At 36.0% G+C, this 18154-nt stretch overlaps 2 protein-coding genes and 1 long non-coding RNA gene across 5 annotated transcripts; 2 read left to right on the top strand and 1 right to left on the bottom strand.

The window, feature by feature from the left end:
• Positions 1–392: 392 nt before the first annotated feature.
• LOC147510617 (uncharacterized) lies at positions 393–1081 on the bottom strand. The gene is made up of 3 exons (XR_015216820.1): positions 950–1081; positions 724–873; positions 393–637 (listed from the first exon to the last, which is right to left on the bottom strand). It is a non-coding gene; the product is annotated as an uncharacterized LOC147510617 (long non-coding RNA).
• A 2945-nt stretch (positions 1082–4026) lies between these two features.
• On the top strand, positions 4027–14803 carry LOC147510616 (protein ANTI-SILENCING 1-like). Of its 3 annotated transcripts, none has more exons than XM_086602545.1 (12): positions 4027–4309; positions 4469–4836; positions 6042–6210; positions 6322–6842; positions 7829–7852; positions 9057–9149; positions 12245–12323; positions 12965–13055; positions 13970–14075; positions 14184–14300; positions 14401–14466; positions 14580–14803. In XM_086602545.1, exons 2-11 carry the CDS (start codon positions 4495–4497, stop codon positions 14449–14451), a joined length of 1593 nt encoding a protein of 530 aa, XP_086458671.1. In that variant the 5' UTR covers positions 4027–4309; positions 4469–4494; the 3' UTR covers positions 14452–14466; positions 14580–14803. The 3 variants fall into 3 exon arrangements, 2 of the variants coding, with proteins under 2 accessions (XP_086458671.1, XP_086458670.1); XM_086602544.1 differs by having other exon boundaries at positions 4072–4309; positions 4450–4836; XR_015218950.1 differs by lacking the exons at positions 12965–13055; positions 14580–14803 and having other exon boundaries at positions 4174–4309; positions 4450–4836.
• Positions 14804–15113: 310 nt separating this feature from the next.
• On the top strand, positions 15114–17749 carry LOC147510615 (Acyl-CoA N-acyltransferases (NAT) superfamily protein). Its single transcript, XM_086602546.1, has 3 exons — positions 15114–15365; positions 15439–15561; positions 17289–17749. Exons 1-3 carry the CDS (start codon positions 15215–15217, stop codon positions 17504–17506), a joined length of 492 nt encoding a protein of 163 aa, XP_086458672.1. The 5' UTR covers positions 15114–15214; the 3' UTR covers positions 17507–17749.
• The last annotated feature ends 405 nt before the right edge of the window (positions 17750–18154 follow it).

Genomic DNA, 18154 nt, shown 5'->3' with positions numbered 1-18154 from the left:
AATATTTTATCCGCCCATATTGGTAGTTGAAGTTGAGAAAGATTAGAGAATGAAAATGAGAAGCTGAAGTGAGGAATGAAAATGACTTTGAATATATATGCAAAGGCCCAACGGATAGAAATATATCCGTTGGGAATAAATGCCAACGGATATAAATTGATCCCCCCTTGGGAATAATGCCAACGGATATAAATTGATTGGAGGAATAATAAATTGAGGCCCATGGGCTTATTAGTCACGTTCACATGGGCTTGATTGTTCACATGAGAATTTCTTTGTCTACATAATAAAAAGCATGTATAGATTCTAAGTAATAATTAACGTAATGTCTTGAATTTAAATTAACGTAATGTAATAATTAATTTAATGCATAAAAAAAATTGGATATAGCCTCCTTTGTTTAATCAACATAATTCATATACATAAACCTGTTAAGATTCTCAAAAACCTGTTCAAACCCTAAAAAACAACAACAACCAACAACCAACAACAAAAACAATGACATAACTAAATTATTACAAAATAGTGCAATATAACACTATGGAGCACTGCCCTGACTGCTCTGGCCACTCCCTCTCCGTTTTCGCCCTCTCTTATTAGGAGCACTGTTTTGTTGCATGATATCAGTAGCAATTCTCTGAAACATCAAACCAATGCAATTAAAATATAAAATTGAATATATATATAAAAAAAATGAAAATGTAAAATATATAATAAAATTACCAAGGCTTCCAATTCGTTTGTCATCTCAGCCATTCTATGCTCAGCGTTTGCTCTTTGCATTCATTATTCGTCTAAATAGCCATAATACTATTGAGTGTGCTCAATTAAACTAGCTCGAAGCCCCTGGTTGATTTGCCTTTCATCTGTTTCCTGCATTGTGTCAATATTGTATATAAGTTAAATATACATAGTGTGTTTAAATTAACATAATGAAATATAAATATACCTCATTAAACTGTTGTAGATCAGGTACAAGCACCGGACGCTCCAAGTGAAATGTGGTCTCCATTCCCTGAGAACTAACAATGCGGTATGACCATGGGTCATATGGATCACTAGGTGGGGGTGTATAACCATGATATACTCGGATGATCTTGTGGAACTTGGGGTTCGGGAATTGGATGTCTCGCCTAAAACTCGACTAGTGCGACATCCATGTTTGCACCTCTATCTGATGGACCTTGAGATAGGCTTCCCTAGAAACTTTCCGCCAATAAGTCTCATAATCAAGACTGGAGTTCACATCAACATAATCTGTAAAACACGCCACGCGACTCTCAACGCGATACCGTTCAATCAAATTCTCTTCGAAACATCCATGTCACGATATCGTGGGTGGGGGGGGAGGAATATACATTATATCCAATGGTTTGCATAGTCACCCTATCTCCAAGGAACCAAGCACGTATATCAGGGGCTTGCAATATGAATCTTTTTAACGACATTAGAGTACTATGCTGAGAGATATACATATTCTCAAATTGAGAACCTTGCCACGGACTCCAAACAATAGATTTAATACTTTTCGTCTCTATTTGGATCCTAGCAGCTTGAAGATCATTATGGACCTCTTCCTTTAATCTAGCATGACCAAAAACAGCCCATCCCTGTGGGCGAGGCCATAAGTCCTTATCCCAATCCTCTTTCAGTATAGGGTTTAAGCAAGCCAAATACTCATACCACCAGTACTGAAATAATCAAATGAAAGTGTATCTAATTAATTTAAATTATATAATATTTAACTAACAAAATAAAATCTTATATCTTAAAAGTTAAATCCTATTGAATTACCTGTAGTATCAAAGTAATTCCGTTGCATTGCTTCCCTATTTGATTTGTTTGTACAAACAAATCAAGCCCTGTATATAAATGTGCCATGAAAGCACCTCCCCAATCAAAATCTTCCAAGCTATCAAGGTCTACCAAAGACGCTTAACCAACCAACCCGGAACCCCGGATTTTCTGTTGTAAAACCAACTTGGCCCAAAAAATATAACAAAAAAATCCTGATAAACTCATCCTCCTCCGCAGAGTTTGGGTCCAAATATAGGGCGTCAACTTCATGTTCTAAACAATATTCAATACTCAATCGGTGCATGAATTTGTCTCTGATGAACAAGTTCAAAATGTATCTGCCATCCATATTCTCTGAAACAAGTCTACCTTCAACATCAAACAACGAAGGCAGTAGAGTCTTCAACCTTTCAAAATCATCTTCGATACTTGAATCAAACAAAACTGGCTTCTTCTCGCCCACACTTAAACCCGTTAGCATTCTAAAGTCAAGTGGTGTGATACCAATCTCACCACATGGAAGGTGAAAAGTGTAATGCGTGGTGCCACCACCATCGTTCCGCCAATGCAAATATCGATTGGACGATCGGTCAATGAATGCTCGCATTACCGCGATATCAATGGACCAAAAGGTGTTCCCAAAATTCGAGCTCTTATGTGCTCCATTTCCTCCCATCTTTCCACTAGATGACTCCAAAAGTCTTTAATACTCGGCATTGCGCATCTCCATCTCGTCGAACTCATTTTCTATACGTTGAGGCATTTAATCAAACAGTTAGTATATGTTAAATTTTAAACACGATTTTAAATCAAAATCAATTGAACAACGTTCATAAACTCATACTTACAAATGCCGGTGTTATATAAACACTTAAACATGCATGTCTGGATTGGGAGCCAATGTCGGATGATCAACAATACTCAATCTCTGTGGAAAATTGAAATCATTTTCCGGTACGAGTCCACTCTCATTTTCCGGAGGATTTGAACTCCCCGAGCCACGCATAATAATCTTCTTACGCCAATTTCGACGGCGTTGATCCATTGCAAAAACGAAACAAATTTGGTTGAAAATCGAATTTTTATTGGGTGATTGAAGGTTTGGATTTTGAGTTATGTTGGTGAGTTCTTGCGGGGCAAATGTTACTGGAACATTGTTCTCGCGTTTTCAAATAAAATGGGCTAATAGAGTGCACGAGACAACTACTCCCGTTTTAAAAAAAATTGGAGTGGGACGGGACAACTTGACCCGTTCAAATTTTTTTAGCAAAATTTGCCCAGACCGCATTGTTTCATCCCTTCCTTTTAGAAATTTTTCGCTCTTAAAAATGATGATGTGTCACAATGAAATTTAAAAACGCGTTGATGATGCTCTTAATATATATACACTAAACTTTTTAGAGAATGGAGCCCTCATTTTGCACCAACTTCTGGGCCCTAACTACTCATCTGTGTCGATTGTGCTCAGGGCCCTTGTATACATCTGGCTACTTGTATGATTGTATCGATTTTTTTTTTTATATTTTTTTATATGCCTATCTATCTATTTGCTTCAATTGGCTGTGTTAAAACAGTAACTATGCATGTGACCAATTCACCAATCTGAATTAGGCTTGGATGCTAGGAGGATTACAACACTACTTGATTATGTGTGTAGACAGTAGACACAACTAAGACACCCCATTTTTTAAGACAAGATTCATATGGTCATAGAGTTTTCATTTCTATACCAAACTTAATTTTTTCTATATTTTATTGCTTTTTAGTCAACTATCGACTCAATCTACACATTTTTCTTCTAAAACATCGTGACCTGGAGTTGTGACTTTTCACGCTTCAATTGTTTTTTTTCGCTTTACCAGAAATTGGATAAATGTCTATTGTTAATACACGAAATTCTAATTATCATCTGTCAAAATTTCGTTAACCTTGAAAACTACTAAAAATATCCAATTCAGTGTTGGACTAATCGGTGGAACCACAATTAAAACCGTGAGTGCATAGATATTTCTGGGCCATGATTCAATAGTGTAACTCTACAAAACTTCTTCAAGAAGATAGAAAACGAAAACGACATTTGAAAATGACAGGCGTCAATTTTATTTCTAGTGCTCCGTCAGTCAGTTTTGTAGTCTTTGTTCCCATCAAATCAGCAAACGATATTAAATACGGTTATTAAAAAAAAGGAAGACCCCACTCATATTCCCACACTGTCTCTCCCACTCTTTTCTGCAAATACATGCAAAAACTCTGTGAGCGTAAAAGACTGGAAGTACGGAAATAGTGGGTTATCAAATCACACACTAAATAGCCTCACTATACTAAACCATCACACACCTCATTTTGTCATCTTGTTGTTATTATGAAGTAGAAAAAGCAACTCTTGAGTTTCCTTGTCCATTTTTAGTAACCAACTCCTTTTCTCCACTAGTTATAATAATACCCAAATTTCCAGGCTGCTTCGTCTTTATTTCACATCAAACTTGGGCATTTTCTTCACTAAAAGTTTCTGGTAAGTTTTTTTTAAAGTTTAACATTGAGAACTGGAAATGGGTATTTAAGTTTCACATTAGAGATGTTATAGCTCATTTTGATTGTTATTGTTTAAAAGTAATTGATTTGAGCCATTTGAGGTGATCGAGATTGTTGTAGTTTGTTTATTGTTCTTTAGGTTACAGTGGCTATAGTGTTGCAAGTATGTCTCACACTGAGCAAGCCAATAAAGAGTGTGATTTCAAGTGGGGTAAAAAGGGATTAGCTGGTAAAAAAAAGGACGTCCAGTTTTACGAGTCGTTTACTTATGATGGCGTAGAGTACTTCCTTTACGACTGTGTATATTTGTATGTTGAAAATGAGCCGGAGCCTTACATCGGAAAGCTTATAAAAATGTGGGAGAACCCAGATAATTCGAAGAAAGGAAAGGTTCTTTGGTTTTTTAAGCCGACTGAAATTAGGAAATATCTCCACGGTGTTCCACTCAACAATGAGATTTTTTTAGCTTCTGGTGAAGGTCGAGGACTTTTCAATGTTAATCATCTGGTAACGAGACTCTCTGTTTACCTTCTTCTTAGAGTCTTATGCATAATGCGTTATAAAATTATATCTGTTCTCTGTTTCACCATCCTTAGATTGAAAGCACATCAGCTTAACTACGGCTGAATTATGTTTATTAAGGAAAATGTTATTAATCGATCTTTGTTGTCAATAATTGTACTGTCTTGCGTCACATGATAATTTACTGATGCCTTCTTCAATTTTTGATGTGTTTTCATTACGCTATTAATTGACTTGTTTACTTGCTTTCTACACATGTTGATGTGCCTCTAATAATCCTTGCGCATTCATCACATAATGTCTTATTGATACGTAATAGCATTTGTCCAACATGCCTGTGTCATATGTATCTTAGTATTTGTTATTTATTTATTTGTTTTTATTCTTTTATATTTGTAATTCGTCACTGCTTTGCTTTCATTTGAAATGTTTCAAGAGAAGCAATTGATGGAATAAACGCTGTGACATTTTAAAACTTTGTGGATTCTAAAGTATGTCATTTCTCTTCTATCACATGTACACAATCACTCTCATCAGTATACTTTTGCCTCTCATTTTTCTGTTTTACACATCCACATTTCTCTTGGGAATTATTCATGTTCTCCGTTTCATTACTCCTTTCTTAGCATGCTTTCACTTGAAAATATTATTTATATATACATTTGTTTCTAAAATAATGTTGAAAAGCGGTGTTGTGTAAGGTTTCAGTGAGAGTCTTCCAACAATACCACATTCACTGGGTTTGGACGTATAGACCAGAAGTTATAACATCCAAGCGAAACAGTTTCTCTTTCTATCTCATATGCAATACTCTTGACCATCATTTGCTAAGCTTATTATAAGCATTTCATAGAAAAATCAACATTTAACAGTGAGAACAAACTAAGAATGGAAAATCAGGTCAGATGCACTCAGTTGTTAAATTTTGAATAATTATCTATGAAAGTCTGAATGAAATAAATATTATGGTTTTTTGGGGATACTTGAGTTCTGGAGATAAGATATTTGTCACTTTGTACCCATGTTAGGCATTGTCGTTTAGTACACGTCTTTCCTTGTGACATTCATCTTATTTAATGAAATCGGTTGATGATATATTGTCACCTTAAAAAACATTTACTGCATGTAGATGTACACGTTTTTACTTGTGCATTAGCGTTTTTCAAGTTCATACTCTTATCATTTCTCAGGATGTACTTAATGGGAAATGCAATGTTGTCTGCACATCGAAGGATAGGAGAAATCCACAACCTTCTGAAGGAGAACTAAAAAGGGCTGACTATATCTTTTATCGTACATTTGATGTTGGAAAGTTCAAAATATCGGATAAGTTTGAGGATGAAATTGCGGGGGTTGATGGTATTTAATCTTTCTTATCAATCTCTTATATTAACAATTGTTTTGCTACTATTTCCATAACCCGTTTTGTGATCTGATCTCTAAATTAGACATATTTTGTGTTTCTTGCAGTTAGGAACATCTTTAATAGGAAAAAAGGTCACAGGCTTGCAAATCTCCCAAAGATCCAAGCAAAGGCTAGTTGTGGAGAAGCTCCAGTAGTTGTGGAGAATCCCGCCAGTGTTTTTAACAAGTATCGGGTTAAGGACGAAAGAAATTCCAGCCATCCAGTTGAGAACAAAGCTAAGCTGAATCCAAGCCAGGATTCAAAACATTTTGGTGGAATACAATATGTTTCTATCAACAATAATGGCAGTCTTTCTGATTCAGCTAGAGCTTTGAAGGAGCAGAATGTCCCTGCAGTACGTGAACAAAAGAGTATGGTCAGTGTGGCAGAGAAGCTAACCATTGGCTCTGACGAGGGAAAGCCTGGATCTCTAGTTAGACCATCAGAATACAAAAGAAAAGCTGTGGAAGCAGGCGATCTTTTTGGAATGGACAGGAAGAAGGTAAAATTTGGTGAGGAGGCTAAGAGAGAGAAGGGCATTGAAACTATTAGCCAAGTTTCAAAGGTTACTCGAAAACAAGAAATTGTAAGTTTTATTGTCATCATTTCCCTACCCTTTTCTTTGTGGATTACACTCTTGTATTTGATTAAATAAGTACACCTTAGTAAATTTCATAATTTTCCTTTTAGAATCTTCATAATTTCATAGTTAGGATCTTCATAATTTTTTTCTTTGCAATGCTGAACTTAATGAGCTTCTATTTTCCTTCTAGAAAGTGCAATTAGCTGAAGTTCTAATCAGTCCCTAACAACTTAAAGATAGCCTATATAACAACATTCTATTTGGTTCTAACCTGAAATGATTATAATTTAATATGCTAATGAAAGCAGTGCAATTTCTAATATGCAAGGAAAATAAAAATCTGGGGACACCACTTACCTTTGTTTACACATACATTGGAAAACCACTGCCATCAAAATCAAGTGCCGTGGGTCGCATGTCTGTAATGTGAGCACTTGAACAACTTGTAGGTTGCTCAAGCAAAGTAGATCACATTCATTGTCTATTTTCCTTTTCTGGTTAAAACTAGGTCACATTGACACATATTTGTGTATCGGTGTTTGACACCGATCCAGAGTGTCTGACACGGGGATCTTTTTGAAGTAGGGCACGGGGATACAACTAATTAAAAAGAAAACTATTACTATTCTTTAGTTACACAACTAATTCTTGGACTCAAGAGCTTACAAAATAACAATAATAATAATAAAAATAAAAATAAAACTGTGAAAGTGGTATATTGTGGAGTTGTAACTATGCTATCATATTGTAACCCTAGTTTGAGATTGTATGCATAACATGTCAGTGTCCATGTTACTTAGGGTTAAACATTAAGGTGGGCTGGTCTTAAACATTACTTTATGTTGATGTCCTCTTTGATTGTAATTTTGGCAAAGCTTGTAGTTAGATGACCACGGAAAAATCCTGTTTTTATTTCTCATTATTTTTAAAAAATAAATAAATCTAATGCTGATCTTTCCTATTTTTTTTTTATTTCTTTGTACGCACAGGATAGAAGCAATTGGTTCAAGGAGGTAAGTGGTTGTTTAGTCCTTAACATTATCTTTCTGTTCTTGTTCCCTTTTCCTATTACTTTATTTTTATATCACTAAACAGTAATGAAGTTAACTATCACTAAAGAGAAACAAAATCATATTCCTGTGACATGAAGAGATGTTATGCAATGAATAGCTTGGTTTGTATGAGTATATTGTAAACGTGTAAATTAGAATCACAGGGCACATGATGACATATAAATGATAGCGTGTCGGGTTGACCTTTCTCTAAAATTTTGAAATTAGTCTGATAGCTGTAGAAAAGTGATAAAACCGTAAATTCATGCTTACAAGAGATCTAAGATATATATAGCTGCACTTTTCACTTTATGCTAAGCAAGCCCCAAAATATTATGGACAACAAACAAAAAGTTTATAGGCTGAGTTAGGGAAAAAGAGAAATTATTCTTTGCATGCGAAAGTTTAGTTTTGAATGCTAGCAACCTGAATGGGAGGCCACATCAGCAATGGTAGCCTGCACTTTTCACTTTATGCTAAGCAAGCCCCAAAATGTCATGGACAACAAACATAAAGTTTATAGGCTGAGTTACGGAAAAAGAGAAATTATTCTTTGCATGTGAAAGTTTAGTTTTGAATGCTAGCAACCCGAATGGGAGGCCATGTCAGCAATTTTTAATGGACCTTCCACAACAAAAAAAGAAACAATAAATTCCCAAGTCTTTGGTATCTATTAATATAGGTCATTAAATTATTTAAATCCCCATTATGTATTAACAACCTAATGGAATGTGGAAACTAATATTTTTTTGGAAAGGATCCATTTATTAATTGAAATTTCTAATATACCTCTAAGAGACCTAATGGAAAGAGGAAATTGAAGTTAGCCAAAAGATTGCACTGAATTTGAAAACACACACACCATAGTTACCTTTTTTAAACCAGTCTTAGCGACGTTTTAAGATTGGCAAGTGTGCCTTGTGTAGTCTTTTTAAGCTAGTTGCATTAATGGTGGAGATGACTTTTAGATGCATATATCAACCTTCTCTCTCTTTTGCATGCACTCGCATGCGCACACATGCGCAAAGAAATAAAAATAGAAGTATTTTGGTGCACTAAGCACATTAGACTCTTGCATGTTTTCTAATAAATGTAGTGAACTTGAGGTTAAATTTATTAGGGCAATTTGTTGATTTAATACTATCACTTATATGTAAATTTTCAGCCATGGGAGGAAAGACTTCTGAGAGAATATGAGAAGGGAACCCTTGTTCTATTCCAAAATCTGGATCCATCCTACACAGCGGAAGAAGTTCAGGTGTTTGTTCTACTTTAGATTATACTCATTACAGAATGAAAGGAATTTCTTTTGGCCACATATAAGTATTTTAGTTTCTATTATTGTTTGTTTATTCGCTCTTACTAGGTCTGTCAATGGGCTGGGTTAGACCCGAAGCCCGACTTGATTCAATCTAGTATCGTAGGACATAGTGCTTAAATATTAGAGCCCGTTAACAATTCTCTTCCTACTGTTATAAAGTTTTTGTTTATAATTTGGGGAGCTTTTATGGCTACTTTTGGTGCTAGTTTGATGGGGATATTTGAAGAAATAAAGTGGAAAAAGTTGCATGACATTTATCCACTGAAAGAATCTTATATAGATTAATCGACGGACACAACTTTTGTTTAATTTCTACAACATTTATATAATATCAAGAACCCCCAGAAACATCTCCAACTTACTTGAATATCAAACAACACAAAAAATATTCCTTTTTGAAACAGCTCATTGATATTGTGGGGCAAGTTGAAAGAAATACCCTACATTAGGAGTTTGAAGCCTAGCAGTAGTTTGACACATTTATTTTTCTAGTTTAATGCACAATCTGTAGTTTGTTTACATATGTAAAGTTTCATGTACATGTTCTTGTTTTATATACGTGTTTGATTTTGAAAAGAAATTTTTTGTGTATTGTATGTCTCATGGGCAAGTATTTCTATGATGAAAAGAAATTTTGTACACGTTTTCGTTTCATGAATTTCTTAACAAGAGGGCAAGGTCAATGGTATGTGGTCCACGTAAGAGAGAGTTAGGCATGTTTTGTAGTTTGCTTTTATGTAATAGTTCTTAAAACTTTGAAGCATCTAACTTCAAAACCACTCGACAATGAGTGGATAAGCCCCAAGAACATCTCAATTGCACTGCAAGGCTTTAAACATCCCCATGTGGTACTCTATTAAACCTCTCAACAATCCTCCTCACATCAAGTGGCGGTACTAACACGTGGACAAACATATCGAGTGACATGGAAGAAGTGGGCCAAATACAATAGTCTGCTTTGGTACCGTCTTTAACTTAAAGAATCAAACTAAAAGCCAATTTGCAATGAGCGTAGAGAAACATTTACACTATACGGTAATGCTTTAAACATCCCTCCCATCTCAATAAGAGCCTTGCTTTAAAATGCTTCGAAATGTAAGTGTATCCCATGCATACATATCCTACATTGTTGAAAAGTTGTGTTCCTGTGTTGCATCAGATGTGTGCCCTTCGTTTCATACGTTAATAGTTTGTTTTTAATCGTGTTGATATATCATATTGGCCTTATAGTAAGCTGCGTGTCCTATATATTATATTTCCTAAGGTCGAGGGGGTGTTTACATCCTATTCTTTCATAAGTAATTTAAGCTCTTGAAGCTATTAGTTGAAAAGAGAAAGTCCAGATCTATCTTGAGAAGATAATTGTAATTTTTTTCCCAAAAATAGTCCAAAACTACTTTTTTGATAAAAAGAAAACAGTTTGTTTCTTGCAATTGTATTTTGAGACTTATAATTCCGTATTGGGACATAACAATATTTGAGTTTGGGGCCATTCTACTCATTGTCAATTGGTATTGAGTTGAATGTTAAAATGCCGACATCTAATATGTACTTCAAGTCAACCATTTAAAAATTGTCCATGTGTCTCTCTCTCAGTATTGGCCACATGGGAGGAGCATTTTGAGATTTACAATCTCACATCAGGGATTCATAACCTCACATAACAATATATAGCCTCGAGCTGCCCAAAGATTTACACAATACTATGCGAGGCTTTAAATTCAAAATTTGAGATTATAAGTCTGAACACGCCCTCACATATGGAGTGTGTTGACCCAAACACATGGACGGTTTTTAAATGGGTGACTAGAGGCACATAGGCCCTTTAGGCTAGAGATGTAGCTCAAGATGTGGGTATCAACCAATTGGCAACGAGTAGAACGAACCTAAAATTTATATATCGTAATGCGAGGCTGTCAATACTAGATATGAGATTATAATCACAACATTGTATCATTGTGTGATGGATTATCCCGATCATAAGATTTCTACGAAAAATTTTCTCGCTTTGTCCGTCTCTTTCTCTCTGTCGGAATCATACCGTTTTCAACACATTTTGCACAACATTCTATACAGTACCTACCACCACACTCTACAAGATGATTTAAGGTTTGATTTTTTGTGGATAAGATATTCCCACCATGGACATGATCTCCACAAAAAACCAGGTCCTTTGAACATTTTTAACTTTGCCAAAATTGGGCCAAAATTGATATTTCTGGACCGTTGATAAAACTTCATAAGTTGAGAACAACTTTTCTCATGGGCAGGAGTTTCCAAATGAGTTGAATTTTTGTGGAGATGATATCCATGATGTAGAATCATGTCTTAATTCATCATTTCAAGGGATATTATATAAAATGTTGTATAATAAGTGTTGTAAACAGATTGACGTGTGTTAGGATGGAGTGGATCTTTACAAATAGTATCAGAGCTAAAGATGGCTTGATCTTAAGATGGTGGGATTTTGATACTCTTGGGGCGTGGTCCGAAGAGGGATATGATGGCAAGACGCCTAACCCAATGATTGTTGCATTATGGTGTGTTCCCACTTCACTAGTGGCTGTCCAAAGATCCTAGTTAAGAGTAATTGTCCTCTAAACTCTGATGTCGAGGCATTTTCAAGCACAATTGGATGTGGGGGTGATGAGAACTCTACAGTTAAACGTACTCGTACAAGAGTAATTTTAGGATGGGGACCTCTTGGGCAGTCCCGTCTGGACAAAACTCCACCTTGTAGGAGGTCCGCAGTGGATAGGTAGGGACAATATCGGAGAAACATATACACAAACATCCCCTAAATATACGGATGAAGTAAAGCTAGTTTTGTACATTAAATTTCATTCGAAACGGATTACATGGATTTGCACTCAACATGATTTTCTTTTGGTGGGGAATGATTACTTTTTAACACATATTTAGCTTTAATTACTTGTAAACATTAATCCATGAATAATTTTTTTGTTGCAATTATGTCTAACAATTTCTCTACACAATATTTAATTTTTTTTATTAAAAAACAAATGTTGTAGGAATTTGTTTTGCAAGCTTTCCAGGTGAACTGCACTGTAAGGGCGATACCACGCAATGCATTTTCTAGCTGTTACGGTGGTAAGTATATAATGCAAACTTACAATCTTTTATTTCACATGAGTTGTTTGGTGAATGACTTGGTCAATTTTATGCATGCAACTTTTTTTATTATTTTATTTTCATATGTGAAGGTTTTCTTCTTACTTTTAAGTCAAATTACAAAGCACGTATGAGAGTCTAAATAAAGCTTGGGACCCCCATATAATCCCCAAAAGGGCAGACCATAAATTCCCCAAAAGAGAAACATATGAACACTATAGGTCCCTTTGATAAACCATAAAGCAAGTCCTTACTGCTGATACAATTTTAGGTAGTACAATGTTTGTTGAGCTGAAAATCCTCTTATTCTTTCCTTCATATAGTCCATAAGATGGCAAGGGCCAAATGCTCAAACAACTATTTTGGTTGGTGAGGAAACATGCGGACATTTTGCATTAAATGAGGTATAGCCACGTACTTGATTGAGCACAAAGAATTTTGCCGAATTCTCCATTGTAAGCTCACACCAAAAAGAAGAGAAAAATGTGTTTCTCTATTCTCTTTATCCAACCCTCTTGTTTGGGATACTCGTACATCCTCTATTGTGCATGTATGATTTAAAAGAAATTAGTGTAATGTGTTTTATCCTATGCGTGTTCTAATGCTTTATGTTCTACTAGGTGAAGCTTTTGCAATTTTCAAATCAAAACAAGTAGCAGAGATGGTGTTAATCAACTTACAAAAAAAATGTCTTATGCTAGACAATGGATGGTAATCGTCCCCTGCTTGATCATATATTTAGCAATTCAATCTTATGACTTTTGAGTTGCGAGTTGAGATTTTATGGCTCAAAATTAGAGGGTTTAAAAAAAAAAAAAAAAAAAAAAAAAAAAAAAATTAGGTTTATTCTTCTTTAAGTGTAGGTCTTCGGATGATCGCTGGGTGGGTAGAATGCTCTCATTTTAAGTAATATTCAAATTAGATTCAAATTTTGGGATTACTTTCTGTTAAATAGTGAACATTGAACTCAAAAGAATTGTTGCGAGTGGATATGCCCAAAAATTTATTTACTATTATGCAAGACTTTAAACATCCCATGTGAGACTAAACATCTCAACATGCCCCCTCCCAAAAGTTTATTTACTATTATGCAAGGCTTTAAACATCCCATGTGAGACTAAACATCTCGACATGCCCCCTCCTGTGGTGTTACTTGGGCCTAATTAACATGTTGACACATAGTTGGGTGCAGTGAAGTAAACGAACTTGTTCTCGTACGATGTAAAACGCTAGGGCATCTAACACAAAACCAATTGGTAATGAGTGGAGAGACTTGGCAACTTATATACATTACTGCAAGGCTTTACACATCCCATGTGGTACTAAACATCTCAACACAACTATGCAACATCGACACTCCATATTTTTAAAATGTGTCTGATACAAGGAAATACCTTGGTTTTTAATATTTTTCTGTGTCGGATATTCCGTACCCTGTACTGACATACCCTCGTCGATGTAACTTGGCTTTTGAATCAAAATTTGGTTGGCAGTTTGGTTTATTTTGTCTTAAGAAATAGCTCGTGGCTTGATTGTTAAAAGAAAGAAATGCCCTTGATCTGTAACTGTCATACCAGCAAGGATATTGTGGCAAATAAACTGCTGACTGATGGGTTTATTATCAGGCCTCTTGTTGCTTGCGTGGAAGCCCCAAGGGCACATGGTAAACAAGCCAAACACATTGGTCATCTATCCATTGAGAAAGCCCTCCAGAAGCACCGAGGGGAGAAGGTGATTTACACTTCTTTTACGTTTTTGTTTCTTGTGCATATAAATTAAGAACATCCCTGTTGGTGTCTTCTTGGTTTTGTTGATATCTTGTTGTTTCATGATTTATAGAGAGATGCAGTGTCCACTTCACACTTTCCACAACCAAACACGATAGAGTACTATATGGCTGTCGAGTGGTGCCAACTACAAGAGCAATCGGAGTTGTGGTGGATGGAATTACATAAGGTGGTATTATAAAAGTGTTCGTTTCCAATTTCCTTGTCTTGCTGAGGCTTGAAAAGGAATATCTGTTACATGAGTCTGAAATGTTTTATGACTTTTTTAGCAACATCAAAGGGAATGGGAAGATCTTAGGAGCAAGCTGAATCACAAGTAAACACCCGCTTCATTGGTAGGCCTCATCCTCTCACCTGATAACTGAATTTATGTCATCAGGAGTTTTTGTGTTTTGGGAAAAAGTGACTAAGGAATGCTGGAGGTAACATTTAGAAGTTTATGTTACAGAGGTTGCAATCAGGAGGTATTTTACAGATGATGCTGGAGATAACATTTAGAAGTTTCTTTTGAAGAAGGTAGAAGTGTAATTTTCAATGACACACGTGGGTTCCCCATTTTTTTTGTGATTGGGGCAGCAGCTATAGAAGTACATATCCATTAGGGAGAAAGAAAGAAGAATCAAGGAGATGTATAGTGTTTGTGACTGTGTAATATGATGATACTTTGATTCAGTGCCACGTGCAGTAGTTACGGAACCAAAAAAAAAAAGTGGTAAATGTGTCTTCCAAGAATGTCTAATATTATTGTGCATAGAAAATTGTTTCAGGCTTTCAACAGATGGAACTGGTGTTCTTGTGAAATATCAGCTTCATTGTGGAAGACATTTTTTCCCCCATGCTCAAATCATTGTGGGAATTTTAGAGCGTGTATGACTGAAGCAAAATGTTTGTTTGTTTCAGAAGATCGGAGATCGTGTTATATATATCTATTAAAAAAGTTAACATTGGGCTTTCTTACGTCGGGCTTTAAAATCGTGGGCTTTGTTTCTACAATTAGTCCGTTTACCTTTTCTTCTTTCATAAATCATAAATTCAGACTAGTCCTGTTTTTATGAGTGAGTGCGAAAGAAGAAGAAGAAGAAGATGGTAGGAGGTGTGATGACATCATCTTTAGATTCAGTAAGAGAGAAAAACATTATGCAGCTCAAAAAGCTCAACACTGCTCTCTTCCCAGTTCGCTACAATGACAAATACTACACCGACGCTCTCGCTGCTGCTGATTTTACCAAATTAGGTCTCTCTCTCTCTCTCTTCTCGTTTTATGATTAAGATTTGCACTGTTCTGAATCGTGCTTCTCTTTGCTCAGCCTACTTCAGTGACATTTGTGTTGGTGCAATTGCATGTCGCCTCGAGAAGAAGGAAGGTGGAGCTGTTCGTGTTTACATTATGACACTCGGAGTTTTAGCTCCATATCGCGGGCTAGGGATAGGTAAATTATACACACCATATTTTATCTTAATCTACTTTCCTTGCTTTCAGTACGTACTGTTATTGCGAGGAAAGCCTCCTACACAATAGAACCCGAATAATTTTTAAGATATTGCAAGGGAAGCGTCCATAGACGTTAGGGGGATTAGTTTTTTAAGTCTCAGTACCGACACCTCCAGCTGTTGCATGGAACCAAGTTAGAGCATGATTTGTGCACCATTATTTACAATGAGATCAGTCAGTACTTGGTATCTCCATGCATTTAGGAAGTTGTTATTACGCATGTATGAGATGGATCACAAGGCTCAAGTCACCACAGACGCCGAATCACTGTAGTAAGATATCAACTGTTGACTTCTTCATCAGCAACATATTATATACTTGTGTAGATGGTGTTAAACCACCCAACAACTTAGCATCCATTTGCCACTAGTGTGAGCCGACCTAGCCAGCTAAGAAAACCTTCTGGTGGCTTATGCACCAAGGCAGAGCAGGGGGTGGGGGTTTATGCTTGCACCATAGCCATTTCTCGGCTTTCTCTGACAGCACAAATGCTAACACTAGGAGACTTATGTCAGAGGTTGTTGCCAGATAACTCACCAACGGCCCACTAGCGAACCAAAAGCCAACACGTGATGCTTCTCTCCTGCGGTCTTGCCACATACCAGCCAGAGGACCACACCAGCCTCCTATCATTTGGGGGAAAAGGGGGATCTTCTCTTGCCATCTTCAACAAGTTTTTCTCCTCTTGACTCCAGCTCACCCTTTTCTTTAGTTTTTTTCTCTATTTTCATGGTGATTTGAGCAACATCAACTCTACATCCGCCTTAATTAAGTCCTTATCCACAACAAGTAATTATTTATTTATTAGGGATGCATTAACGCCGTTGTTTCTTTAATCGTAGAATCTTTATGCTCTGAAAACGCGTCTTGGTATGTGTATATGTATGTGTATCCTCTTCATAGATGATCTAATTATCCATTACAAAGGCACCGATTGTTTGGTGTTAAGCATTCAGCATAAAGCAATGTTTGAGTGCTGTTAGTTTAGGACACTAATTAGCAGGAGATAAATCAACACACTAAGTAGGTGTTCTACTTGGTAAGAGACGCATTAATAGTCGGCACTATTTTTTGATTACTAGACAAATTCAAGATAAACAATTTATTTGTTATTTTGATAAAAAAAACTAGGTTCCTCTAAGAAACGTTTTTAACTGACTGAAAAGGAAATAAATGAATGAACAAAAATAGAAGTATATTCTGGCCTAGTTCGGTAAAGCATTTGGCTCTGGGTATTCCAAGAAAAGTTCCATCCAGAAAAAATAAGTTGTTATTTTCTGTCATTTATGATAGCAGATTCCATTTCCATTTGGTGTATAGTTGTATACAGAAGCGAAGAATATTTGAAAACTTTTAGTATTTTTCAGCAAGAGTGGATCAGCAGCTATAGTGAGCATGATTCCTGTTGTTTCTACTTAACGCAAAAATGGTCCCTGGGATCCTGAATTTGCTCAATAGAGCAAATGACAATTTTCTGGTTAACAAACTCGGGCGCTAATTGCAATGCATGACAGTAGTTCTTAGCACAATGTATGTCAAGTCATATGGAAATTTTTTGAATCCATAAATTTTTTTTATCGCTGTTACCAGTTGGCTTTTTTTCTTTTTAGATTGGGAAATCTGCCACTTGATCTGAATAAACATTTTTTTCTGATTTTCTCGCAGGTACAAAGCTGTTGAACCATGTCCTTGATCTCTCCTCCAAGCAGAATATCTCAGAGATTTATCTGCATGTCCAGACAAACAATGATGATGCCATTGATTTCTATAGGAAGTTTGGGTTTGAAATCACCGAAACAATCCAGAATTACTACGCACATATAACGCCACCTGACTGCCATGTTCTTACTAAGTTCGTCAATCAATCACAAACCAAGAAATGAATGTGGAGTGTGAAGTTGATTAGTAGCCAAGCAAACCATTTATTTCGTCAGATTTTTTAGGGTTTTCAGATGCAACTATTTGTCTGTAGAAGTCATTGGTTGTTGTATGTGTTCTTTATTAATTTTCTTTTACAGCTATGTGACGTAGACGGTGATTAAGGTTTTGTGATACACTGCCTAAGATCGGGTACTACAGAAGCCAACGAAATGAAGAAACTATACAATTAGTCAATTATACTTGAAGTGGGCGAAATCGCATATTATGATATAACTTCGGTAGTTTAATACTATTACATGTTCATACTTGCGTAATTAACTAGAGAGTCGTAGTTTGTCCGCCTGAAGTTCAAAAGAAGTTAGACAATTGGACAAGTCTATCTATGGGGATCCAAATTTTAGTAACACGAATCTCTATAGAACTAACACTCAAACGACTTGACCATATCGTTTGAGTATATACTCAAACGATGTGGTCATGTAGTTTGAGTGTACATTCAAACGACGTGGCCATATTGTTTGTGGGGATATACTCAAACGATGTGGTCATGTAGTTTGAGTGTACATTCAAACGACGTGGCCATATTGTTTGTGTGTGCATTTTAGATTTGGCTAATTATTTAGTATCACATGCAAGTGGGTCGTTTAGGA

Source organism: Coptis chinensis, chromosome 3 (genome assembly GCF_015680905.1).
Source record: "Coptis chinensis isolate HL-2020 chromosome 3, ASM1568090v1, whole genome shotgun sequence".
In the NCBI taxonomy this organism is placed as follows: Eukaryota; Viridiplantae; Streptophyta; class Magnoliopsida; order Ranunculales; family Ranunculaceae; genus Coptis; species Coptis chinensis.
Note: the sequence above shows the minus strand (reverse complement) of the source record. Positions and strands in the feature narration are given on the sequence as shown.

Coding starts and splice junctions, on each gene's coding strand:
- LOC147510616 (XM_086602545.1), top strand. CDS start 4,495: ATGTCTCACACTGAGCAAGCCAATAAAGAGTGTGATTTCAAGTGGGGT. Junction 9,150..12,244: donor ACACAGCGGAAGAAGTTCAG/GTGTTTGTTCTA, acceptor CAAATGTTGTAG/GAATTTGTTTTGCAAGCTTT. Junction 12,324..12,964: donor ATTTTCTAGCTGTTACGGTG/GTAAGTATATAA, acceptor ATGTTCTACTAG/GTGAAGCTTTTGCAATTTTC.
- LOC147510615 (XM_086602546.1), top strand. CDS start 15,215: ATGGTAGGAGGTGTGATGACATCATCTTTAGATTCAGTAAGAGAGAAA. Junction 15,366..15,438: donor TGCTGATTTTACCAAATTAG/GTCTCTCTCTCT, acceptor CTCTTTGCTCAG/CCTACTTCAGTGACATTTGT. Junction 15,562..17,288: donor ATATCGCGGGCTAGGGATAG/GTAAATTATACA, acceptor ATTTTCTCGCAG/GTACAAAGCTGTTGAACCAT.